This window comes from Neocloeon triangulifer, unplaced genomic scaffold (genome assembly GCF_031216515.1).
Source record: "Neocloeon triangulifer isolate White Clay Creek 2 clone unplaced genomic scaffold, ASM3121651v1 ptg000011l, whole genome shotgun sequence".
NCBI classification, from domain to species: domain Eukaryota; kingdom Metazoa; phylum Arthropoda; class Insecta; order Ephemeroptera; family Baetidae; genus Neocloeon; species Neocloeon triangulifer.
The window spans coordinates 1,830,117-1,857,713 of NW_026775553.1; the positions used below are offsets into that span (position 1 = coordinate 1,830,117).

The following is a 27,597-nucleotide window of genomic DNA, read 5'->3' on the forward strand; positions in this document are numbered from 1 at the left end:
TGTTGAACACGTTATCGAAATCAGTTCAAATATTTACTGCCGGTGTTTTTTATTGGGGCTGCAGCGGTGAAAATGCGTCTCTTGCAGCTGCAATAAATCGCGTTCGCCGCGTGCCTGCGCAGGTGCTAAACATAATATTTTACTGCTCCCTCGCATGCTCTTCAAATCAGCAGTATAAAGTTGCGCCGCGCACTGTTAAAAATCGGCCCCGTTTTATCGCTAAATAAAACAACACGCCCTTTAATGACGGCCATACGTTTTCGCGGCTGCAATTTGTCCGAGTGAAACTGTTAGATCTGCGCGAATTAACCAGCAAGCGTTGGCGCGACACTAAACATCACTTCATTCAATCACCAGAGAGATAGTAAAAATAGGATGGTTTTATGACTTGGATTTGCGCCGGACGAGATGTGATTTCTTGACTCTTGCATCTGCCAATGGATTTAAGCAGAGAGTGTCCCCATCAGCAGAATTATATTTTTTTCAACTTTTAAATACTACAAAAACAATACTTCATTCTCGCAAATTTAAATTTGCAGGAATTTTAGTAAGAAAAATCAAAATTTATATGTTTCAAAGTTACAACACAAAAATTAAACATCAGGAAAGCAACTTACATTAAAATATATTATAAATGAAATTTAAAACAAGAAGGTGATTTTTCCCATTTTAAAACTAAAAATTGCTTTACATTTTGAGAGTTGTAATTTGGAAAAGGCCAGCTGATGAACTTTGAAATTAGAGAAATCATGATCCTGGTCATGTTCAGGGTGCCGTTTTTCTTGATTTTTGAGTTTTAAAAGGAAAAATTGATTTTTTGAAAAACTGTAAACTCTATCTGTTTGGAAAAATTAAGATTTACAATTAAAAGTTGAAATTTAGACATTTTTATTTGTTTTCGGGGCTTCGGTTTTCTTCTAATTAATAACAATTTGGTAAGTCAGATATGAATTAATTTGAAAAGAAGCTAATCAAGTGAGGAAATCGGTTGATTGAAATTAAACCTTTAATTATTTTTGCCATAAATTGATTTTATAGGCTGAATTATTCCTTTAAACAAAGTAAATGTGAGCTTAATTTACCCTCTTTGAAACCACGAGCATATAAATTCAATTTCGCCTGCAATACATTTTCTGTGCTCAAAACAAATCGAGCGAAGCCGTTCCGCGAACTTTGATTGTGCACCGACGTGTCTCCTCCCCAAAGAAAATCAAACCGCCCTTTGATCTGCAACAATCCCGCAAGGATTTCGGCGAAATTTTCCACTCGGAGAGACTCAAATCCGAGCTCGGGGAATTCTGAACACGTTGGTGTATAATAAGGGTGCGTGCATTGTCGCACGCTCCACTTCCCCTAGGGAGGCTGTGTATATTTATGGCGCCTTTCTACCTGCTCTATTATCTCGAAAAGCGCGCGCGAATATATCCAGATAGGACTCTTGTGTGTGTTGTGTACCCACTTTGTTTCGATAAAAAGGAAAACAACCTTCGCCTTGCTCTGAAATTGTTTATGATTAGCTCTCGATCGCACCACAAAGAAGTAAATTTTGCGGCTCCCCTCGTTTCCTCCCTTAAAGCGCGGTTTTGATTTATCAATTGTGCGCTGCAAACACACTCTCTCTCCTTGTAGATAAGACGCAAATATTGATACCCGCAAGTATGATAAATTCTTTCAAGCCGTAAATTATTGTCACTTGTGAAATCGGAAACGGTTTTATTGCGGTGTGTGCAGAAAAATGGGAATTTGATGCGAGTGGCGCGTCAAATATATCAAAAAGAAAATTCTCGTCGTGTATTTGCAAAGATATAACTTATCTGAAAATGTAGTTGAGGGAAATTATTTTTGTATGAGAAGAGGTCTAAAGTTGATTACAAGTAAATTTTTAAGCAATCAATAATTGCCGAAATTTAGTAGCAAATGGTGAAAAAAATTGCAAAGCAAAAGATGGAAAACAGTTTAATGAATCTATGAATTTTTTAAAACAATTTCCTCTCAAACAGCATTTTACATATTTAAAAGACAGAAATTGGGGCTTGTGATCATCTGAAATTATCTGATTCATCTGATTTTTAATGAAGGGTAAAGGACTATTATTTATTATTACGTGATGAGCTGATTGCTCAGCTCTTCCCAAAAATTGGAGTCAGACTCCTTGTGTGGACCTCTCCACGGAAATCTTTAGTAAAAGGCGAAAGATTTATTCGCTTTGAAGAGATCCCAGAGTATGTTAGACATAAGCTAGGCCGAAGGACCCAGCCGAAGCTCGGAGAAGCTTCTCTCATCGAGCCGCTCTAGATGTTTCGACTAATTCCTACAGCTCTGCGAATTCAAATTAGCACAAAGTTTAAAATAAGTTTTGCCTTTACATTCTACACGTATTAAATTAAAAACCTTTTACACATTTATAGGAAGTGAGGTTAAATTTCACATTTCCCGTTGTTTCTACTCCAATGCTTATGTGGCGAGGGGGAGAGGGGAAGACGGTAGGCCGCGCGTGAATGCACTTGGCAGCGAGTGCAGTCAATTTCGTTTGACAAGATACATATTTTATCGAATCAAACGCTGCAGAGAAGTTAATAATTAATCACAATATTTTTTAAAACTAAAACAATTATTATTATTATTATTTTATTATTATTATTGCAATTATTATTTTTTTATTTAATTAAATCGCTCTGTGATTGTAACTGTAGCAGATGATATTTCTAAAATAAAATGCGAATTTGGAACAAAATTAAGAGAATAAAATTAACTTTAATTATATTTGCACTAATTTTACTGAGAAATGGAACAGAAAATTATGATAAACATCAATTGATAAATTAACTATTGCCCTATTTTAACGTTACTTCGTAAAATTTCAGCTAACATGTGTAAAAAATTGTATTTCTATCAATGAATTTAATTAATGTTTTTTGATGTGAGGATAAAAAATCGTAGCCGCAAACCCACAAATTAACCCATACTTGTTAGGATTTTCAATCGTGTATATTTTCTAGCCCATATGCTGACCAATCGACCTGTTCGGAACGTTATTTGCAAATAATTGCCTGCAGCGGACAGAGACACACGTTTGTTGAAAGTCGGCGGATAATTGATTCGGGTCCATTCATCAGCCGTAATGCGTCCGCTCAGCTGCTGACCCGCGCCACGAGCAAAAAATTAATCTCGTCGGTGGTCCAAGAGCGAAGAGTGTGTTTTCACCTCCAACCTGCTCTCAGCGGTGAAATATGCGAATTAATGCTCGCTCGGTTGGAACGCCAATTACAAATCGATCGCCGCAAATTGCCCGCGTGTTAATTTGAATTTAAATTGATTCGCGAGTCGAGTTTCATTTTTTTTTATATGCAAGTCACAGCCGGGAGTTGTGCTCGGCACACGAAATGTGGCAAATTGCAGGGTACGGAGGATTTTCGGGCGGAATCTTAAAATTGGCAGCCGATGGTCTCTGAATACGAAAGGGACACATTCAGCCTGTTGGAAGAAATGCAAATCTTTCGCTCCGATGACTTTGGAAACTGTTATTTGCTCGGTAGGGTGAAGGAAAAATGTTGCCGGCTGAATTGCGTTCAAAATATAGGAATGAGATAAAAAAAACTATGTAAAAAAAAGTTCAATCAAAATATAGACTTATAAATTGTAAATTTGTTCTAATTTACACATTATATATTTTTTTAAATTAATTCAAACAGCTAAATTTTAATAATTAAAGATCTAAACTAATATAATCTGGCTGATTTTAAACAAATCTCTGGATTGAGATTAGATGGAAATTCAAGACAAACCTTTAATTATTTTCAGAGATAAATTTCTTTATTTTATATTAAATTTCGTTTGCTACGAATTTCCCACACAGCAAGTCCTCCTTTTTTAATTTTAAATAGAATGCAGCTGTTGCATCGATTCGCCGCTCGAAGTGATAATTTATCGGCCAGAAAATGTTGTTAATTAAGCGTGCCACCGTAATTTAGTCATCATTTGAATAGGCGCGGTGTTCTAGGAATTCCTGGCCGCTCGTTAGGGCGGATTCATCTCTGCTGCTACATAAGTCGTTAAAATGCACGCAGCTTTGAGCAAAAGGGTCCGTTTTTACACCTCCTTGGCTGTCATCGGGAGTAATTGTCGCGCCAGGCCGGGCTTGTTTATTATCGTGTCACACAGCGTGACAAAGCAAAACTGTGTATAATGAAAAAGGTGGAGAGAAAGCTCGAGATTGTCCTGCGACGTGCATACAAAATGAGGAAGCCTTTGAAGCGACTCTAAGAAACGAGGCAACTTCTGTTCGGCTCTCGTTATTTACAATTTTTAATTTATTTAATTGGAAAAGAAGCCAATCCAGCAATTCATTTCAATTTTCTCAATGAACGACGGAATTAATTATTGGAGGAAATAAATTTTTAAACAAGTAAAATGTTTTAATGAGCAAAATGAAATCATTCATGAGGAAACGTTTTGACGCGTTTGTCCTCAAATAAAGCGCTGCTGGAATTTGTTTGATAAAACTGCCTCGTCAAACTTCAAAGGCAGTTTACAGAATTTTCCGGTCTGGTCGGTTGACAAACATCGGCCGAATTCCCGAGCTGTTCTTACTGGAGGCGAAACGAAATTTCGATCATCCCACTGAGCGCAATAAATTTACTTTCGGCGCAGATGCCGAGAGTTCCCACGAGTTCTCCTCGGGCAGTTGACTTTCCATTATTATTACCCATTGTTACACAATCCATCCCGATTTAATTATAATTTTTAATGGCGCGCGTGTGCAGAATATAAAAGCGGGGCGGGATAATGGCCGGCGCTGCTCTTATGCTAATATTTGTGCAAAGAGAGGAAACGTTTTTGGATTTTGTATGAATTCCCACGGGGGCTCTTCGCAAAAGGGAATCGGCCGTTTCGGACTCAAATTCTATAATTAACTTGGTTTTGAGTTTTGAATGTTTTGATCGCCCTGTCTCAGCACGTGCGAGTTTAGACAAATTGAGGTGGCGTGTGCCAAATGACGGGATATTATATATGGGCGCGCGAAAACACAACACTCGAAATTTCCATAATGCGCGCCCGACCGGCACCCCTGCAATCATCATCCTCTCGCCTGGGTGGCGCATTGTCCGCCGCCCCGCTTATAAACGCACCTCCACCTCAAGGCAATCAAATGTTATTTCGCCACAGAGCCCTTCTCGCCGCGATGCAGGAACGCCAATTTTGCACCACAAATGAGAGCATAATTTGCTCTCGGTCTAACCAAATTGACGAAGAAACCGAAACTGTAAAATGATTATAAAAGTACCAAACATAACAGAACGTCAGTTTATTAATGAACAGTCTCCAAGTAATAAATGATAATAAATAATTTACAGTAAAAAACTGTCAAATCTGGTAGTAAAAAGAAACTGTTTTAATGAAGTAATAATCCTGATTTTAATTTTATAAATTATAATTTTGCATGTAATTATATTTTGATTCTGTTCAGTTGTGGCGAAAGATTTAAAATAAAATATAAATATAATAAAAAGAAAATTCATTTCCAAAAATTATTTGAAAGTCCACTAAAATACTATTTTTATAATTGAATAGAATTAAAATATCTGCATTTGAAGAAATGGTTTGGTGCAGCTTTTTAAAGTATTGAATTTTGCAAGACATTTAATTAGGATTTAGAAAGTTTAACCATTCGATCTTTATTTGTTAAACTAATTTTTGTATTGCTTTCATCACTTTTAATTATTCCCTTTTTCCTTGAAAAGTGCATTGCTCTAAAAGAGTATTAATTAGTTTCACAAACGAAGTCTATCTATTCACTTTTACCTGCAGAAAATCAAAACTTCCTTTTGAAAAACAGTAGAAAATTTTAAAGAAACAATCCATATTTTCCCTCTAGATTTTTCTTTTTTTTTTCATAGATTATAAAACGGTTTTACCGTATTGAAATCCTTGACCCGTTTGTTGCCTCCATATTTTTTAATAATTTAATTTCACCCAATCTCTCTTCTCTCATCTGTGATAACCGCCCGTTTGTAATTGCTGCGCGATGAAACAATAGCCCCGTCGACAAAAAAGGAAAAAGAGAGATTTCTATAATAATGCGTTAAGAACAAAACAAAACTATCAGACGGAGAAACTGATTCTTAACTGGCGAGCGCGGCTCCACCCCTTCTCATTATCGCCCGAACATCTTTAATAGAGATCAAGCGTTTTAATTTGATATATGCCGTGTGTGTGTGTAAACGCCGGAACCAGTTATTAAATCATGCAGTAATCATCCCGGGATTACCTTTGGTTATCCTCCCTCCTCTTGAGAGAGCAAGAGTGGCCGCAGAGAAATTCGCGGGGAAATAACCGGCCTTTTGAGCTGTAGCCATAATTCTGGCCGGATTAGCTCTTATCTGCGGCGCTGCCTTTTACCTCAGTGTCGGCACCACTTCTGCCCAGGCCTGCACCTTTGGCGATATTTCCCAGAGAGCTAAATGAGGTTTGACCGTCGCTGCGAAACTGCTAATCCGTTTATTTTATCGCCACTCACCGTCTGTTGCACTTAACTGCAGAGCTAATGCGTCTCTCGTCGCTGCAGGAAAAAGTTTCAAGATGAAAGACTAGAATTGAAGTTGTACCAAAACTTTGCTCAGACATTTCAAACTTATAAGATGAATAAATCACTATGTCCATTCAAAACGAGGATAAACTTACCTTTTGAAAAAAGGACAATTCAATACATATTTTGAGACATTTTTAGCGGCAGCTCATATAAAACATAATCAAATCTACAGTAAATTTATGATTGCCGAATGCAAACAGAACATTGTGAACTGTTGAAGCCAGAAAAAGCTGCTTTCAAAAGCAAAGGAAAGCGATTTGCAAGTGTAGAATTTTATACAACTTTTTATTACATAATTTAGCAAAGTTTATGGTTTTGAAAGAGAAAAAGTAAAAGAGTTTCAAAATAGTAAAAAAAAGGCCAAGAAAGTCGATTGTCATTTATTTTTGACAAAAATTATCGATTTCATGTGTTATTTAAAAGTTAGTTTTTTAATTGAAAGGAAGAAAATAAAATATTGAAGATTTAATGCCCAAAAAATAAAAATTGAGGCCAAACCACGGAATTCCCATATTGTCAGCAGAGCCATGAGAAAACAACAAGATTGATCTTTCGATAGTTTGATCGGCCTTTGTGTCTTGCGTTTTTTTGCTCCAACTCGCCACTGGCAAAACCATATTGAAGCGTCAAAAGGCCTTGCTGGTGGCGCACAATCAGTAATAGAATTTCTTTGCTGCTCATCCCTGCTTCGTCTCGCTATTTTCCTTTTCACTTTTTGTGGCTGTGTGTGAGAGGAAACAATAGTCAATTCACATCAGGCGGAGATAAGTTATTTGTGATGCGCTCAACATCAGGTATCACAAAAGTGGCAATAAAACCCAGATATGATTGTTTCATATCCCTGCCGCTTTTATTGAAGTCTTGTTATTCACACGTCAATGGTCAATGTTTTTGCCCACCGACGTCCTTCTCCACTCGCCGCAGCAAAAGGAGCCCTTTTTTTATACATTTCTCATGGAAAGAAGGTATTCACACGGTTTCTGCGTTCATATACCACACCAAGCAGTCTCATATTTTTATTTTGTACATTTGATTAAGAATACTAAGCCAGAACAATTTATTTATGATTTAAATCTAAATTTTATAGTAATATTTTTCTTATTCAGTATTTATAATATTGTAATTATTTAACATTTTTTTTCTCAAATATTACTATTATTACCAAATTTATTTAAATTTTATTTTTAATTTAATGTCATTTAAATTTTTGATGAGGGAACAATGTTTACTGTATCAAAAGTATTTGAAATCTTTTTAATTATTGCCATGATAATTTATTATTCAAACTTCTTCAATTACATTATTATATTCTTGAAAGGGATATTCGATGAAGGTTTTGATAAATGTTCAGTCTCATTATTATTGTATTATTGTAATAATCTTTACATTCACAATTATGCATGCTAATTACATTACGCTATTATGCCTATTTTGGTTCATCAGATTGATAATGATTTAAAACTTTTCTAAATGTTGCGCAGATTAAAAACTACTATTATAAGTAATAAATTTTAATATCATTATACCCAGAAAACGTGTGAAATTGAGAGAGAAAACCAAACAATTGCGAACATATGAAAATCTTAAACATTCAATAAATTTTTCAACATGTATTAAAGATAGAAGAATGATAATGCAAATTTTTATTTAGCTGGTATTCAAAATTGTATAAACCCGTGTTTTCAATGCAACCAATCTTGTGGAATGGTTGGAAATAAAATTGAGCTGCGAACTGTCGGTCCTGCGTAAAAAAAGCAATTCCTCTTTCTCTCTTCAAAGCGGGCCTGCAAATCCGCCCTTTTTGCATAATCTAAAACGCAGCCGTATAAACTTTTGGCCAGACAAAAAATTGATATAGTCGGGAGCCTTTTTCAATTTTATTTCCCTCCAATATCCGCCACGTGTTTCTTCAATCATCGCTTGCTGGGCAGAAAAAGAGCGTCGAAGAAAAAGCAGCAGCAGTTTTTGTTGTTGTTGTGTTGAGACGAGCTTTGCTTTATTTCTGCCGTCATCATTTATGTTGCCAAACAGCAAAAGTAGGTGGGCTTTTGCTGTTTGCCAGCAACGAGCAGAACTCATTGATTTTCCTCTTTTCCGCGCTGCCACACTTGCTTCGCCACCCCGCTCGTCACGGATTAGAATTTATACTGCGCCGAGAGAGAGTGCGAAACGAGCAGAGACGTGTTTATTTTCCCGACAAGCAAACAAATTTTCTCGTCGTTTGATTCCTAGCCTCGGAGAAAAAGTCTCCTCTCCTCTGTGAAAGCACCTGCAGAAATTTTTTTTCAGATGAATGAAAAATTCATCTTAAAGCAAATGAAAGAAGGAGTCTTGCGTTCAATTTATTTCCCTTCCACGTGTGAGCCGCGTCTGGAAACTTGCGAGCTCGGAAAACTTGTGCGCATCAACTCTGGCAAAAGCGAGTTTGTTTAATTCGATTGGTTTTCGCGCGGAAATCCGATACACACGCCTATGGAGAAAATTGAATCTTAAGCCCCGATCTGCGGTGGAATATCAATTGCAAAAGAAGCAAAGTTAGTTTTTTCTAATCGATGAAATTTTACCACCTCTAAGCCTAGAACCATGCAATTTTTATATTATCACAAAATTGGCTTGGAACAAATTGATAATTATTAATTTATAGCCATTAAATATATAAACCTGAATTTAGCTGGAAAGTTTGATTCAAATTTACATAATTTTGCTCCCATTCATATGCTTTAAGAAAGAGAATAGATCGAGATATGAATCGCTTACATTCTGTCCTTATAGATTGATGAAGATTCCTTTACTATAATATTTTTATTATTTTCTGTTTGCAAAAATTTTTTATAATAATTTATTGTAATGTAATCAATACCTATTAATTATTAAAGCCACTTTTATTTTAAACAGCCGTACTTAAAATTACTTATAAGTAAAAATATTATTATTAAGGTTTATTATTTCGTTTAATTCCTTTAAAGGTTAAAAATAATTGTAATTTAAACATAAATAATGAATTATAAATAAAAATTTTGTAAATATAGTGTAATTTTAAATACTACAGATTTCCTTGCAAAGTAAATATCTGAGTTTATCAAATTATCTGTTTGACCTCTCAATTATAAAAACGCCGCAGTCGAGAAATTAGGTGTCTTGCATGGGTGGAGAGTCATTTTGACGGTCGGAAAGGGCTGTGTTTGTACAATCGATGGAATATAATTGCTCAATTTGCTCGTGAAGACTCTTTCGTTTCTCCGCTCACGAGAGTCTCAAAAGATTCTCTGCACGAATCGCCATCAATCAAGAAAGATGGCCAAGGCGGAATTTATCAGGCAACGAAAAATTGCATCTAATTATGGACCACCTTGCCAAAATTCTGTATCGCTCAAAGCGCAAAGGAGGATTCGGCGCCTGCTGACACTAATTGATGGCCCTCGTAATGGGAATTAATTCCAAAATAGACACGCCACACATTTACATATCGTCAGAATTTTTCAATTTGAAAACATTATTTAGATTTTCTTTAAAATTAGCTTGCAAAATACACGCAGGACGAAATTAAATTTAGTCATTCTATAATATTTAATGTCAGTATTTGGAATCAAATCTTTCTTCAAAAGTTCATCAACTATTTAGTTTTCTATTCAGTTTTATTTTTTATAATTAAATATTTGTAAAATGACTTGGTGATGAGGAATAAACACAATTATTGGCCTGTATATCAGTTAAAAATATCATATAAATAATTTATAAAACAATTAATTAGGAATTCATTGGGGCAGCTTTCGAATAAGCTTAAATTTATGTGTACGGCATTTTCTTAATTGTGATCAATTTAATTTTCATTCCACATTTTTCTTATTCAAAATCAACTTACGTTTTCAATTTTTACCAACGAAAAGCGAATTTTCTTTCTTCGATTTTGACTTGGTCGTTGGAGGAAAGGCGCGGTTGGTGGCGCGCGCTGGCATGTTTTAGCATTCTGTTTGGCGTGCTCCAATATTTATAAAAGATCAATAGTGAGCGAGTCTGCACGGCGCCCCGAGTGCCTTTATGGTCCATCTCTGACAGCCAATTAGCCACGGTCAACACGATAAAACCACTGAGCCGGCACATGACATCGCCTTTCGGGTCCTTTTTTGCCCGCGCGCAGACACGATAATCTGTTATCACCTCTCGTCTCCAATATATAAATCATACATAAATAAAAGAAAGAAAGAAAGGTCGTTTCGTGAGCTGAAAGGGTAAGCAGCGCAGGTGATCGCTCGCAGAATCCCAAATGCTTCGGAAATCGCTAAATATATATAGATGTGCTTAATAATTTTCTCTCTTACTCTGTTTTGACGGAACACGATAAAAATAATCCATGCTCTTAAGTCCATTAAGACGGATTTTCTGCTCCCGTGAACAATATGCGTCTTTTTCTCTCTCCGCAAGTCAAATATTTTATCTCTCTTTCTGGACCGCGGCTAATGAGCCTTCAGAGCGCTCTTATGTACAAGGCGCATTAATTTATAAGTCATTAATTTGGGGAGAAGAGACACTCTAATTAAAAATTAAAATGCAAATGAGAGGGAAGAGACGACACACATAAAACAGAATAATTATCCGGCGCGGTGCACCTGCGCTCGGGACGCCGTTTTGCGCGTTAAGGATCCAACTATATAAGCGCGGCTCATTAATTTTCCATTGTTGCAGGCGCACAGCAATTAGCCAAGCTCCTCGCGGAACACACGTTTTTTTTTCTCCAAAAGTATATTTACCACCTTACAAGGAATGTTTGAAAACTTAAATATCAATTTATAAGCATTTTGGAGTAAATATTATTATGGCAAAATGAGGCTAACTGATGAAAATCTTATAAATAAAGTTCTATTGAATTAAACTCTAATGCTTAATTGAGTCGGAGCGGTAATTTTTTAGAAGACTTAAAATGGTATATATTGATAAATTACTAGTTGCAAATTAATTAAAAATTATTACTATTAAAATTAAAATTACATTTATGCTTTTTAATTGGTATTCTTATTTTCATTTGTTTAATTAATATAATTATATTGTATATTTTAGAAAATTAAAAACAAAAGATTTGTTTTAATAGTTATCAAAATTAATCTTATAAGCGATAATTTATTATAATTTAACATTTTAAATATATAAACATTTTTTTTATAATTAAGAAACTTGGATGACAATGACAATTCTTATCTTCATAAAGCAAAGTAAGCAAACTTACATGATACAAGGGTCACCTCATTGTTAGCGGATGTCTTAATTGATGTATATTTTCAAGCCATATGTGGTATGATTAAATTAATAAAAAATTAAAATTAATTACACAATCAGATGGTGTTATTAAAAGTATCAAATAAATAATTGGCCTAATTGTAAGATTGAGTATTTGAGTGTTTTGAAATTAATTCAAATTGAATAAATCAGAATCAAATGAAAGATTTTCAAACGAATTATCATTGCTAATAATTGTAAATGTACCATAGGAAGATGGCATTTCATCAAAAACATATAAAATTAAATATTTCCTGAACTCATCAATTTCGGAATTCCCGTTGCGTGCAGCCTCTCTATATATAATTAATTTACTTTCTAATAAACAACAACAATGCGCCGATACAACAATTCACTTTGGTGCTGTTGATTGACGGATCAAAAAGATCGTGCGTCGCGGGCGCGGACGTGCATTCTGATGGATGGAGCTGGAAAAAAAGCGCGCGGGTGGATTTATTGACGAGCCGCCCGCCCGCCCGCCCGCCGCCAATGAAAAGCAGCAAACTGCGTGACGAGCATATTCATGAATTATTGAGCCGCCTTAAATGCAGCATTCGGATTCACAAGTAGTGGTGCAGCCGCTCGCAAGCATTCATTATTTATGGCGCGTTGAGGGCCGAGAGTATATTTTTCCCGGCGAAAAAGGGCCAAACACTTGCAGCAAATTTTCAACAAGTGAAAGGAGGAGGGGATTTTACATATCAATCCTCGAATAACGCCGCCAGATAAAAAAGGATTGAATCGAACACACGTTCGTATATTTTGTCCGAAACGGCCGACAAGAGAGAGAGGAAGAAAAAAAAGCAAGGGGATTTTCACGCTCCCTTTGGAGTTTGGCTAAAGCTTTTTGCGGTTTTGATTGCTAATCTTATGGCATTAAATTTTCAAGCGCTGCCAATCCGAAAGTATAAAAAAAGAAAGCTCTTTCTGGCCAGGAGATTATTCTCAAAAGTCCTTGTAACTTTTGGAGAGAGATTTGGTTTTGGTGATCAAGGGGGTGGAATTGAACTTACATTTTATAAATATTATTAATTAAAATAAACATTTAACATTTTTGATGTTTTATGGGATTTTTTTCAATAATCTATACACTGATTCGCACTGAATCAGAAATTATTACTTTTTGAATAAGAATTGATTTTGTTTTTTTGAATAACAAATCATCTATCAGCATTTTTATTTAGTTGAAAAGTCTTAAAATTTTTTAATTTAATCATTTAAAAATGATCAGGCTACATTTAAATGTTAAAACGTGAATCTCTATTAATATAAAAATTTAAGCAATTACAAAGGGATGGGAAAATAGATGGAAAACTATGACCCTTGTTATTATTAAATGAGACGTGATCTAAAATTTATACCTATTGGCAAAATATATCATTTTTATTTCAAAATGGACATTTTAAAATCTGAAATCACTTACTTGATGAAAACTTCTCATATTTTTCACCCTTTTTAGTACATATAATACAACCTTTTTTTGCCTGTTTGTTATTCTTAAAATTTCCCTAAATTTATCAATTTTGATAAAAATGACCTATACAAATCATTTTCACTTTAAAACACATAAATATTTATCAAAATTGTTTCTGAAAACAATTTCTGCAAAAGTCTGTTTGCCAACAAAGGATTTCTTGAGTTGCATGAATCCTCTTTTTACTCGCTTCGTACGGCGTGTATGTACTTTATATTTTATACTCCGTGAAAAGCATGCAAATGTGTTTGCGGCTGCCGAGAGAACGAGTTCAGGAGGTGCATTTAAAAAAGCTGCTCACATATAATTTAAATTCCACGACCGAAAATGACATCAGATACGCAAATTCTGCGCATTGTTTATTTCGCACAGCGTGCACGCTCCGGAGTTGATTTCACCTTAGGAGGCCGTGCGAGTTATTAAGAGGAAGAAAAAAATCTCGCGCGCGCAGACACGCGTGTGTTTATCCGCCAACACGCGGTGCGTCATCGAGGGGCCTCGAAAGCGCGTCGGGCGCAATTTGAGCCGCCACCTGCCGCCAATTGCAGGCGCCGCGCGGCCGTCGGGCCCTTTTCGGGCCCGCGGGGCCCCCGGCCGCTCGGCCGGGCCGCCAGAGCGGCCGCCGAGGCCAAATCCGCGTTTGCCGGCGCCATATGGCCGCGCTCACTTTCCGCCTTTTTATTGTTTGCGGCTGTAAAAAATAAAATAAAATAACTCTCTCTCTTCTTCGGAGAGGCGAAATGTATACGGCCTGCTGATTTTTCCGATTTATTCGGCTCCTTGATTCGAGTTTAGGGCGTCCACGGATCACCTTTCGCGACCAAAGGAGCTGCCGCGTTAATACATAAATTTTTTTAATAGTTTTTATATTTCAAAACAAGGCTGGAAAGGAATCTCTCTCTCTGGGAGGAATTCTCGGTTATAGAGAGGTGGAGATAATTTTGATTGATCGCTTCGGATCACGCTGAGAGCTAGTTTGTGTGACTCTCATTAAAGGCAGGCCTAATAGCTGATAATTTCTGTTTAATGCATCTTTCTCTCCGAACAGCGAGAGAGATGATTGTTTTGACGCAGCCCGCGGGCGGATCGCCGGGTCAAAATACTTCTGGTGGCTGATTTGCATATCCAGTCCGTAGATGAGGAGAAGGAAATACAATGAAGCAATGAATCAAATATATCCCAATTGGATTTTGATCTGCTGCTATGGAGGGAAATAATATTAAATACAATTAAAGGTTAGAATTATATGTTTGATTTATATTTAATTTTTTCAAATTATGATTTTTTAGCTGATTGAGTATAAAACTGAATATTAGGAAATAATCCAGAACCACAATTACTTTGATTTAATAATATATATTACTTTTCGAGAATTTAAATATTCAAACACAGTGACAAATTAATTTATCGGAAGAAAAAAAAAATTAAATAATTTTGGGTTTATACAATTTTTTGTTAAATCATTAATCACATTACATTTTCAAAAATTTAATAAACAAAATTATTATTAAATAAATGAAAAGAAACAAAATAATTTATTAACAAAATTTATTTAAAATTAGTAAAAATTTACTTCATATTTTACTTACTTTATTTTTTTTTTAAACATTTAAAAATTTAATAGTTTTTTGATGAAGTGTTAATCCCGTTGCTGAGTAAACAGCGATCATCAATCAAAGAAAATTCCCAGGGCGCACAAATTACAAAATTATCAGAACTAATCATCACGAGCTGTTGACAAAGCGCGCAGAGGCATTTATCCCGGCAATGTTTACTCTCCTCTGAGGAGAGGATCCATCTCTCTTTCTTTGTCACATATCCAGGAGCGACGACAGTTTGTTCCATTAGACAAAAAGCACACGATGACACGAGAATATGCTTTTGCCTGTGCTAGGAAATTATTAGAAATTTTCCATTTGGACGCACAAACGTTGATCGTGGGCGTGCGCAAAGAGAAAAGAAAAAACTGGCGTTTGGAAGCTGCTTTGTTGGCATAATATATAAAAAGATAAAATCTCAAAAGAGCCAGAGGATGAGACTACCTGTGTGTGAGTGGCCGACCGACCGACCGACCGGCCACCGCCCATTAAAATATCTGCTGCGGCCCCTGGGAGAGCTGAATTGTTTCAACAAATTTAAACTCTAGTCGATTTGATTTCAAATATTTTAGTTTTTTGCCAAAATAAATCAATTTTAAGTTGCAAATTGAAAATTAATATGTAAAAATGGTTTCATGCTGAAGAGGATACATGGAAATCCAGAAGAGCATGAAATTAAGTTTTGTATAAATCTTAATTACGAAAAATATCAACGTTTCTGTGTCATATCTAAATTCAGGATAATAAAAGGAAATGAATCGTAATATTAATTGAAGTCTTAATAAATATAAATTTCTTTCATGAAACGCAGAAGAACAAAAAACATTTTCCTTGAGGTTCAATATTATAATTGTAGTTTTATAGTGTTTTTATACAATTTTTTAAGTAAAATCTTTTAGAATCACATTTGAGACATTGCAATTCACTTTTGATCAATTCAGGTGCATTTTTTATAGCTAAATATAAAAAAATAGAAATAAATAAATGAACTTATTAAAAAAAGTTAATTAAATAAGTAAAGTAAAAAATAACTTTCAATATTTAACTTGATTTATATTTTTGCTAAATAATTTTTAAACTTTCAGACTGCTTTTTTTATTTATTTATTTTTTTCATTTCAATTAACTTTGAATAACTGCAAAAACAATTAATTTTTCTTAAATAATAAGCGACTGGAGAGTTGCAGCGTTTTCTTTGAATTTTCTTGCCCCTCTTTGAAGTTCAAAATTGGACTTAGAATAATGTCAAAAGGTCTAGTCCGTGACCTGGATTATCGCATGCATTTTATTTTCCGCATAGACGGCGGAAAGCGACGGAAATCCTGCACACACACACAGACCGTTTTGGCATATAAAAATGTCTGTGCGCGTCTCGGACGCTTAAACAAAAGAAGCGCGGCAGGTCATTTGATTGCAGGCCAGCAGCACTCGTTGGAATGAGAGGCCAAAAGCCAAAGAGGGCTGGCGTCGGTGGCGGCGGCGGCGCCTCCGAGATGCTGCTTTTACGTCATTTTGTGACGCTGGGGCTGTTCGCATTTTGCTGCAAAAAAAACCGGGCGAGCCAGCGAGGCTATTCAGCAGCACATAAAGAGGAAAAGAAACCAACCCTGCGATGCTTTTGCGATTGACAATTCATTTAGAAAGCAGTGCAAATACATCTCGCCTTACGCGCGTCTGAGTGGAAACTCTTCTCGCTTTGGATTTCTCAGTTTCAAGGAAAACGGGAAAAGAAAGAAAAATACTCCTCCCTTTAGTTGGGTTTTAAATTTACACATATTTGGGAAAAAGCTCAATTTTAGAGGAAAAATTGTCACAAAAAAAGGACTTAACAAAGCAGATGGTTGATTTTGTCGACGCGGAAGAACAAAATAAGGTCAAACCAGTTTGGTTTCATAGAATCTTTCTTTTTCTCTTTGTGCAGAAATTTTTAATTCATTTCTCACGCGCACATACATTTTTATGCCAAAACGGTTTCTGTGTGTGCAGGATTTGCGTCGCTTTCCGCCGTCGGAAAATAAAATGCATTCGATAATCCAGGTCACGGATTGGACCTTTTGACATTCTTCATTAAAGTCAAATTCTGAACATTAGCAGAGGTGCAAGAAATATTCAAAGAAAATGCTGCAATTCTCAAGTCGCTTATTATTTATGGGAAAATAATTTTTTTGAGTGTAGAAAATGAAAAAAATTGGTAGTTTACAGTTTTAAAATGAATTAGTATAAATAAAAGGAATTATATTTAAGTTAATAATTACTTTTAATTAATATGTCTGAATATAATTGTTTAAATATTTTTATTTATTTAGCTATAAAAAATGCACCTGGATTGATTCAAGGTGAATCAAAATGTATCAAATTTGATTATTTTTATAGATTCTACTTCAAATATTGTATAAAACCTGTATAAAAGAACAATAATAAAAATTTAACCTTAAGGCGGTTTTTTTGTCATGATTTCTTGCGAAATAATTGATATTTTTTAAAATTAAAATTATGGTTCATTATCTTTTATTACCCGAAATTTAGATAAATGGCTTGGATATTTCATTGGGTAGGTTTACCGCGGGGTGTGTTAGCAGGCATCTGCTAGTTGTAAACCCATATTCTTCTCTCTTTTTTCCCAATTTAAAATTTTGCATTGACCGAGAAGAATAAATAATAATTATAATGAGATCTTGTGTAAATATAATTCCATTATTTGATTTCAATTATTAGTAATTATGACCAGTTTGTTATTTTGGAATTATAACTCTCTATTTAAATCCGGGGTCTTTTCAATTGGATATTTTAAAAATCTTCAATATAATTAATTAAATATATTCTATGCTAAACTTAACTTTTTATGATAGTTTCATAATATCCTTGACAATCCTTGATTGTGATCTCAAAAGCAAAATTTACAATTTCCTTTGACATGTTCTCAGAACGGAAATTTTCCCTTTCTTCAATGAAAACCCTTTCTTTGCAAAATCATTCGGAATGTTCACAAGAAAAACTTTTTATCCAGCAATACTTTCTCAACGTGCAGGAAAGGTTATTTATTTATTTTTCGGTGTCCCACTTGATATTCAGCGGCTGCACGAAAAGCGATCGAGATAAGCGCAGGCAGAACCAGTAGTTTTCTTTGGGGCCGTGCGCGCGTACAAAGGGGGTATTGAAAGAAAGAATGTCGGCGGCGGCGGCGCCAAATCATAGGTTATTCCGAAATTAATATTTGCGCGCTATCTTGATTAAAAATTTCAAGCCGAATTTATTGCCGCGCACATACAACATAATTACGTGTTAATAACTCAGCAATTTAGCGCTCGGCCGATTTAATTTATGAAGCGAAACGAGATCGAACCACAACACAACACCAATTTCCTTCACACACACACACACACACACACACACCCAATGGCCTAATGATACGTGCGCGCCGCACTCAATAAATTATCCCTATGAAAATATATCGAATTTCGCTACTGGCTAAATGGGCGGACACTGCGGTTTAGTCGCTCTCGATATTCCGAACGTTTCTAATAATCAACTTTCTGAAAAGGGAAAGACGAATAAATATGGCGTAATGGCTAAAATCACCTTCCCATCAGCCAACTTTTTGGTATTCAGATTTTTGCCTCTTAATAGAATTTTACCCAGGACATTTTCAGTTGTCAACAAAGTTGCTTTTCCCAAAACTTTTTATTCATTTATTTTTTTCATAATTCCAGTTTTAGGGACGATCAAAAAATTCTAAATTATGCAAAAAGGGAAATGAAAATGTATTTATTTTTCTTAGAAATTTGTTTCCAAACCTCTTCTCCTTGTAATTTCATTTGAAAATTTATTTCAATCCGAGTTGCTTTTATTGACAAAATTTTATTCAAATTCCATTGTACTTTTTAACTTTTAAAAATTTTCCTATTGCAAACAGTCTATAGGATCAAATTCAAATAATTGAGAGGCAAATTTTGGTGATGACTGATGGAAACTGCAGAGAGGTGATTCAAAAAGATCAAAACTTAAAAAAAACTAACTCTCTATACGCAGGCGGAGAACTTTGTTCGCTCTTTGAAAGCAAATTGCGGGCCGGTTTTTTCTCTTCCTTCTCTTTTTTTGTCTCTTTCTCTCTCGCGTGTCAACACACTCGAAAGAAAGGTCGCGCCGACGATGGTCATCCTGTTCGGCCTAACAATGCAATTAGGATACTCTTGGGCGTCCCTTGCACTCGACGCACTTCACCGACGAATTCCTGTCTTGTTTGCCCAACGTCTTTGAGAGCGACGAGACGAGGGTGCCTCCGATGGGACACACACACATACTTTTGTCTCCTCCACCCGCACCCTTCCTTTTCCACAACGAAGGCTTGATTCGCATTTCACGGCGTTGCCGACGCAAAATGGTGTCAAAGAGTCTTTTGTCTCCACTCAACTTGAACAATTGCGAAATTTCTATGTTGACGAAAACAAAACTCATTACTTAATTTAAAACTTTTTAAAACGTTTTTATTTATTTATTCTCCATTTTCTTAATATTTTATTTAAACATAAAATTTATTTATAGTTTTAATTTATTATTATATATTAATGTAATATTTTAGAAATATTTGATTTGTGTTTCTTTTTTCTTTTCTCTCAATATGAGGAAATAAAATAGTTATAAATAATGCATTTTAAATTATAATTTAAGATAATTATTAGCAACACCGTACAGAAATATAAATACTTTTAAAACTAGATGCTTATTCAATGCCTCCAACTTAGACAAATGTTTCATTAGGTGATTATGATAAATAATTAAAAACAAACATTCAGAATTATTTCAGGTTGCTATCCTTTAAATAACAATTTTTAATTATTATTATTAGCGTTTCAAGCATTGAGCCTTTTCTTGATTGGATTCTCCATAAATGTAGAAATTACAACAAATCTCCGATCAAGTTGAATTTCGCTATCCCATAAAAACACGTGACGTCGTCAGCGACCTTTTGCAATTGCCATTTTCTACAACTATATTGATTGGTGCACGCATAGACTCGGCTCATTGCATTCTTGGCCTCTTTCCACACAACCGGCCATAAAAATTAAACCCTTTCGTGACGCGCGGGCTGAAATCCTGCCAGGAGCAAATTAAATTATATCAGGTCAAAATATAGCTCCACTCGTGCAAGAAACAACGGAGCGGATTAAATAAAAGCTTGGCATGAAAAAAGGTGCAAAACGCCGCGAAAACCTACACGTACGTTTTGTTTCGCGTCCTTTACACTTGTTTCGATTTTTGTGTGTCTCCCTTTGTTATTTTTACCAATTAATTCTGTGCGAGTAAACAAAAAGGAGCGTGTACTCGCCATTATAGGGATTCCGAAAGCACTTGCTGGGTTTCCGCGCGAAGCTAAAATTATATTCGCTTGACGAATAAGTTGGCCGCCGAGAAATGTGTATTAATGGAAAATAATAACGGGCGTGCTAATCTTGTTGCAGAGATAAACGCGGAGAGCTGCCATTGATAACAGAGACTAGTGTATTTGGTTTGTTGTTCGCGCTGATCAATGACGACGACGACACAGCAAATTAGCTTTGCGAATACACGCACGCAGCGGCTCTGCTGCTGACGTCATTCCGCAACACACGCAAAATGTGACCCGCAAAGAGAGACAAATGTACAGATAGCGTTTGCAGTGCCGAATAGCACGAGTTTCGATTATTGATTTATGCAAAACTGAAACTAATGGAGCGTGTTGTTGTGAATTTACAACAATATTTTGAGCATAATCTAGGCCAACTTTACGAAAGAAATTTAAATTTTATTATCTCCAACAATGGGATAGATTTATCAAACGCACTTAAACCAAGATTAAAAAAAGACTTTAAATTTTACAGCTTTAGATTAAATTTGATAATTTTCATGTAAAACTTGGGTAAGCAATTTATAATGTACCAATTATTTAATATAAAAAAATAATTTGCGAAGTTAATTAAGATCAAAATTTTATAGTTAAGGTTCTTTTGGTAAAAATTAACCTGCTGATCCAAATATTTGCAAGAAAATAAGCTCGGATTACTTTGAAAATTCCAGAACGTTTAATTCGTTAATGCAAAATTAGGAAAATTAATTGTATATATAAATTTTTGGTGTTTGAATTCTTTATTTTTATTAATGAAAGGAGGGAAATTTTTTTTTAGTTTCACAAATATTGTGGCAATAGAATTTAATTGCCGGGTTAGTTTTAGTTTATTATAAATTTTTCTCATTAAAAAAAGGACCATCTTGTAGAAACAAAAATTTAGCAAATTCCAATTATCCTGAATATTTATTGCTAAACTTTTGGTGAAAGGTTTAATTATTCTTATTATAATTAAATTTTAATAAGTTTAATGCTAAATGTTCGTAGTTAATGAAGAAATCTTTTGCTAAACTTCAGAATTGTTCCGTTTTTTATTAATATATCATTTCAGAAACCAGCAGGTTTTGTTCATAGTTTTGTAAGGAGAGGAACTTTTGGCCAGGAAAGTTTCTATAGTTAAAATGTCTCCCTGCAAAACGCAGTAATTTTTGTCTTGCATGCGTCGCGCCCTTTTTCTTGCACGTTTCTTGTTGTAAAGGAAAAACGAGTTTCGGGTGATCAAATGAATGAACGTGTTGTTTCTGGTGTTTGCCCGCAGTGTTTCGCTCTGGTGGCTGCTGCGAGCGCCGAGGACGCTGCGTCAACGGAACAAAATTCAGCGGCCAACGAGTCGCCGCCCGAGGAAAAAGCTTCCGTCGGAAATGAAGGGGCCGACCAAGAAGAGGACGACGACGACGACCAGACCTTCACGGACGCCAGTCTGGAAGAGCTCGAACGAGAATTGGAGCAGGTCAGTGTTATCCTTACTAAATTAGCTGCACACGCCAGATCGCAATAATTTGTCAGCGGAAAAAAAAGTGAAAATTTTCAAGAGCGAAAGAAATAATTGACAAAGCCAGTGAGAGTTTGTCTTAAAAACAAGCAAAGGCATAATAAATTAATATTTACTAAATTATAGCAAATATAAAATAATAAAACTATTTATTTATCTTAATAAAAGAAAATACTTTCTGCGACTGTTAATTATGTAATTTTCCTTCATTTTTCACAAAATTCTCGCGTTAAAACTGTGAAAGTAGAACGTGGGAACAATTTAATAAGTCATTTCAGTGCCTATGTGTGCAATTCAGTCTTTGTCAGATCGTTAGGTCCGAAATTTACAACATCCGTTTATATCCGCCAACTTGATTAAAAGTTTTATTGCAAATTTTGCCGCACTGGCTCCATCTCTCTCATCTTTCATGAATATTTTATGGCTGCTCTTTCGCTCTCCGGCAAAAACCGTGTCGCTGCTACTTTTTCTTCTTGCATTCACATCATGCAATTGATTTTGCATGCCACTTCTGCGGCGAAGGCACCGCGCTGGGATGGCGTTTTACATTCACATTGATTTTGCTTATCGATCAAACGACGAGCGGAAAAAAGAAGTGTCACAAAATATAAAGAAGCCCTTTGTGTGCAGCCCCATTATTGTTTTTGGCTCCGGCTCTGTCGGCCCATTAATAAAATTATGCGTCGGTCGGACTGAACAAAAGCCGACCACGCCTCTAACACTCGTTTCAGCTTAAATTATTCATTAAAACGCGCGCGGACCGCCGTCGTTGCAACGCCGGCGGAATCCTCTGCGCAGCTCCTTCATTCCTGATCTCCAGAGAGAGAGATGAGAAGAGCCGCCGTGGAATTCGTGTAATGGAGCCGCTAAGCTAACTTTCAGCTTATTTGGAAACGGCGCGTTTGTTGGTTTTGAGGAGCGAGTGGAATGTGCGGGAATTTGAAATTTAAATGAACAAAAGGAAAGTTCAAACAGTGGTTAATTTGAACAAATTATGTAATGTTCCGAGATTTACAAACACTCATGAATTATTTCTATTTTCTATTTTCTTTTATCATTTCACCAATTCACTGTTTAAATTGCTTGTAAGTATAAAAAAGGAACTAAGATCATAGTGTTGATCCAAATTTGAAATTTATAGAAATGAATTTTTAGAGAGTAAAAAAGGAATTAATACAATTTGAGTTGAAAATGCGTTTTGTTTTAAAATACCTGTAAAAGTTTATTTAAAATAGGTAAAAGGCCCCAATATAATGAGCGCATTAAAGATTTTATTTGATTTTCAAAACACAGAGTTAATATGAATTTAATCAAACCTCGTGATTTGCATCTAACCGATTTAGGAAATTCAAATTTTTGCTCTTCAGTATAAGTGGTTGAATTGCGAATTTTTTTTCCTTTCTCGGTTCGGCTTTCCGGTTCAAATATATTCGTTTGATGTCTCTGTACAAAGATGACAGAGGCTTTTTATGTTGAGAGAGATTTCTAGACGGAGGCGCACAATCGAGGGAAATTCGGAAAATGGGACAAGTCGCATTTATGGAAAGGGTCCAAGAGAGAGAATCTCTCTCTGCGCTGCTGCTGCTGCTGCAAATGGATGAGAGAGGCAAATCCATCCATCGTTGCTTCTTGCGAACTGTGTGTGTGCCAGTGTGGCGCGGCGGCGCAAGATCAATAAAATATGAAGACAATGTGGCTCTCCCGGCTTCAATTTTTGTCTGTGTGTGCGAACCTCTGCTTTATTGCGACTCCCCCCGTCGCTTTTGCTTCTTCCTTCTCGGTAACAAGAGAAAATAATTTTCTTGCAGCAAATTGACAAGGGGGTTTTCATTCTTTGTGCAAACACTCGGATAATTGGGGCGTCAAATGACACATGCCGCCGCACCAACATTATTTGACGTGTCGCGCCGAGTAAGAGAGAGACTTCTAAAATATCAAAGGCAGAGACGCAGAGAGAGAGAGAAATAAATGGCGAATTCGCGCTTTCCCGCCCGTCGTCGGCTGCGCAAAAACAAACAAATAAATGCAAATTCAACAGCTTCCGTCCTTCGTGAAAGGGGTCGGCGCCTCGTTTCCGCGAGAGGACTGCAATTTGCATCTCACAAAGAACAAGAATTAATAAATATATGGAATGGAATCATCAAACCTTTCTATTTAATTATTTATTTCACGAGTATGCAAGAAATTTTCGTTCAGCACTCAATAAGATCAAAATTCTCAACATTTTTAATGAAGAAATACAAAACTCGCGTTTTTCAACCTTAAATTTAGCTGATCTCAATAATTTACGCTTTGACCATAAATTTTTCAGTGCCTAATTGTCAATTTTTTTTTCATAAGCGAGCAATGGTAGAGCTAAAAGTCTGAAAACGATTTTTGTGGAAATTTTTTTGAATTTATTTTTAATAATTTAACCATTTATTAATAAATGTTACCATAGTTTGTTATTATCCTTAAATATTTACTTATTTCTGTATTATTATTTATTAATGTTATTTATTTACTACAATATTTAAATTACATATTTACAGTTTTTAAATATTTAACTTTTTATTTGCAATGTGTTTTTTATATTTAATTAATTCTGATATTTTTATATAATATTATTATTATTCTTTATTGACTTATGAGACGTCGCCACGATGGAATTACTCAATGCGACGCGCCCCATTTGCAACATAGTACATGATAAGAGAGAAAAAAACAATATCACAATGCATTCATAAATTGAAAGAACTCTTTCCTATCATAAAATTTATGCACATGAACAAAACGCCTTAAACTGGTTTCAAAAACCTTATACCGAGGCTCCAAACGAACCGAAACAGGCAACTTGTTATACAAATAATAAATCTCTACTTGTGATTGGTATTTAAACAGTCACGATCTTGTTGCTGGTCTTGTATTAGTAACTTTCATGTCAGAAAAAGATCATAAATTATATTCATTTGGTTAAATTATACATTGAAACGGCAAATATTGTTTAGACTTGAAACGTGAAATTCCCGATTGAAAATAAAGAACTAAAGAAGCATTAGCTTTTAATTAAACAATAAATAAATAGAAAAGTATTTATTTTCTATGATTGGATACGCGTACGGTTTTGTGTGGACACTGCACATATTATTAATAATTGACAGGGCGGCGTCGACGTCGCCGAGCTGCTCCTCTTTTCGTGGTGTCTAATTCGAGAAAGTACCCCATGTTGATATGAGAGAGAGCGGGGAAAGGCTTTCGCTCCATCTCCGTCCTGAGACAGCCGCTTCTTCCATCCATCCATCCATCCATCACCAGTGCTGACAGCCCTGGGCCCAAAACACATATTGGAAAATGTACTCTGCCCTTAATTAATTTTGCACGTTCAATTCTGTGCATATCGCACGAGCTGCGCTGGACGCTGTATTGAAAATCAATGCAGCGCGACAACTTTTCTTTGCCTCAAATTATCGGTTCGTATATTATCCTGGTAAAAGTTGGCAAAGTGTAATTAGCATTCAGGGTAGAGAGGAACGAAAAATAGCTTGCAAATTGATTTTCAATCATTCAAAGGGCTTTCAGTTGAAATCAGCTTCATTTTAAATTACAAAATCTCCAGGTTTTTGTAAATCTGTTAATTTTATTAAAAAATTTAATTGACATATTTTTTAAATTTCAAACACCCACAAGCAAAGGATCATTAAATTATATAATTTAGAATTAATTTCTATTTTGTACGAAAATCCGATTGAAATTACTAACATTGAAGATTAATTTGAATCAACTTCTAATCAAACCCACAGAGAAAACTTGTTTTTCAACAAAACCTCATTAATTTCATTTCACTAAACCTTAAATTAAATAAGTTGAAATTTTAAAACGTTTTTTCTAACAAAATATATTTATATTGTAAAATACTTGGACTTTTTCACTCAATTTGCGAGTGCGCAGGTTCATCAAAATATTATATAATGTGATAACGCGCCCGATTTCCGATATATTTTGAAAAAGCGTCTCGTGTTTTTCTTTGGCCTCCTTTGGGGCGCACAAAGGAATGCACTTTGACGGCTCACATAAAAATAGCAGGCAGGGCGGCCGTCAACACGCACCAACGAATCGATCGCAAGTGTGTGTGTGTTTGTGCCATCAATCAAGGCGCATCACATCAAATTACCTGCGCTCAATACCGCGCGCATAAAAATTTCAATCCGGCCGCTAATCCGACGCGCGAAAGGTCAGATTTTTTTTATTTCTCCAATAAAAGAAAAAAAATCTTCTTGTCCGAGGCAATAAAATGCGTACCGGGCGAGAAAGAACTTAAAGCTGGAACGTGATAAAAGTGTTTGTTCTCTGGCAAATCCCGGTCTCGGCGACAACAAGTAATTTCCGCGCAGATTGCGGTCGAATTCCTTGCGGGGAGAAAAGCGCAGGTTATTAACGGAGCGGGCTGTTGATTGTGCGAAATGAGAAAAAAAAAACGCCGCCGAGGTGTCACGCAGATTACAACCCCGTGCGACGGAAACTTTGGTTTTATATCCAATATTCCGGCGCAAGATTGTTTTTCGCTGGCAATTTTTTAACCTAAATTGAGGCGGATTCTGGGAAAATGTTTTTCACTGGAGAGCGCGCGTGGGTCTTGCCCAAATGAAATCTTGATGCAAGTTGAAAGGCTTCGTGTCTCTCTCCTCAAGTATAAAATTGGTTTTAGAGTAGAATGTGTTCTTTTGCAGAATCGGAGAAGGAAAAGTCAATAAATGGAAAAAGGAAAAGTAGTTTTTAATATTAGATTTCATTTATTTTTAAAATATTAAAAAAATCGTAAAATCAAGAAATGCTCATACCCGTCGAGTGCCCCATGGATTAATATATGGATAAAAATCCTTCAAATTAGCTGAAAAATTTGGTTTTTTACTCGATACAACCCATTGATTCTCAGTTATAATTTATTTCTAAAGTATTAAAAAAATCATTAAATCAAGAAATGCTCATACCCGTGAAGCGCCCTATGGATTAATATAATGAATAAAAATCCTTCAAATTAGCTGAAAAATTTGGTTTTTTACTCGATACAACGCATTGATTCTCAGATATAATTTATTTCTAAAGTATTAAAAAAATCATTAAATCAAGAAATGCTCATACCCGTGAAGCGCCCCATGGATTAATATAATGAATAAAAATCCTTCAAATTAGCTGAAAGAATTGGTTTTTTACTCGATACAACGCATTGATTCTCAGATATAATTTATTTCTAAAGTATTAAAAAAATCATAAAATCAAAAAATGCTCATACCCGTGAAGCGCCCCATGGATTAATATAATGAATAAAAATCCTTCAAATTAGCTGAAAAATTTGGTTTTTTACTCGATACAACGCATTGATTCTCAGATATAATTTATTTCTAAAATATTAAAAAAATCAAAATCAAGAAATGCTCATACCCGTGAAGCGCCCCATGGATTAATATAATGAATAAAAATCCTTCAAATTAGCTGAAAAATTTGGTTTTTTACTCGATACAACGCATTGATTCTCAGATATAATTTATTTCTAAAGTATTAAAAAAATCATTAAATCAAGAAATGCTCATACCCGTGAAGCGCCCCATGGATTAATATAATGAATAAAAATCCTTCAAATTAGCTGAAAGAATTGGTTTTTTACTCGATACAACGCATTGATTCTCAGATATAATTTATTTCTAAAGTATTAAAAAAATCATAAAATCAAAAAATGCTCATACCCGTGAAGCGCCCCATGGATTAATATAATGAATAAAAATCCTTCAAATTAGCTGAAAAATTTGGTTTTTTA

General features: G+C 35.3%; 1 protein-coding gene and 1 non-coding gene across 7 annotated transcripts in view; one reads left to right on the forward strand and one right to left on the reverse strand.

Annotated features, from left to right (window-relative positions):
• The window catches only part of LOC132196032 (protein madd-4), a 72,439-nt gene that overhangs the window by 26,623 nt on the left and 18,219 nt on the right, over window positions 1-27,597 (forward strand). For all 6 annotated transcript variants that reach the window (XM_059618402.1, XM_059618407.1, XM_059618403.1 and 3 more), the window contains exon 3: window positions 21,573-21,764. In XM_059618402.1, the coding sequence (XP_059474385.1) occupies window positions 21,573-21,764 (192 nt within the window). The remainder of the gene's footprint in view (window positions 1-21,572; window positions 21,765-27,597) is intronic.
• LOC132196278 (U5 spliceosomal RNA) lies at window positions 2,110-2,226 on the reverse strand. The gene has a single exon (XR_009441754.1). It is a non-coding gene; the product is annotated as a U5 spliceosomal RNA (small nuclear RNA).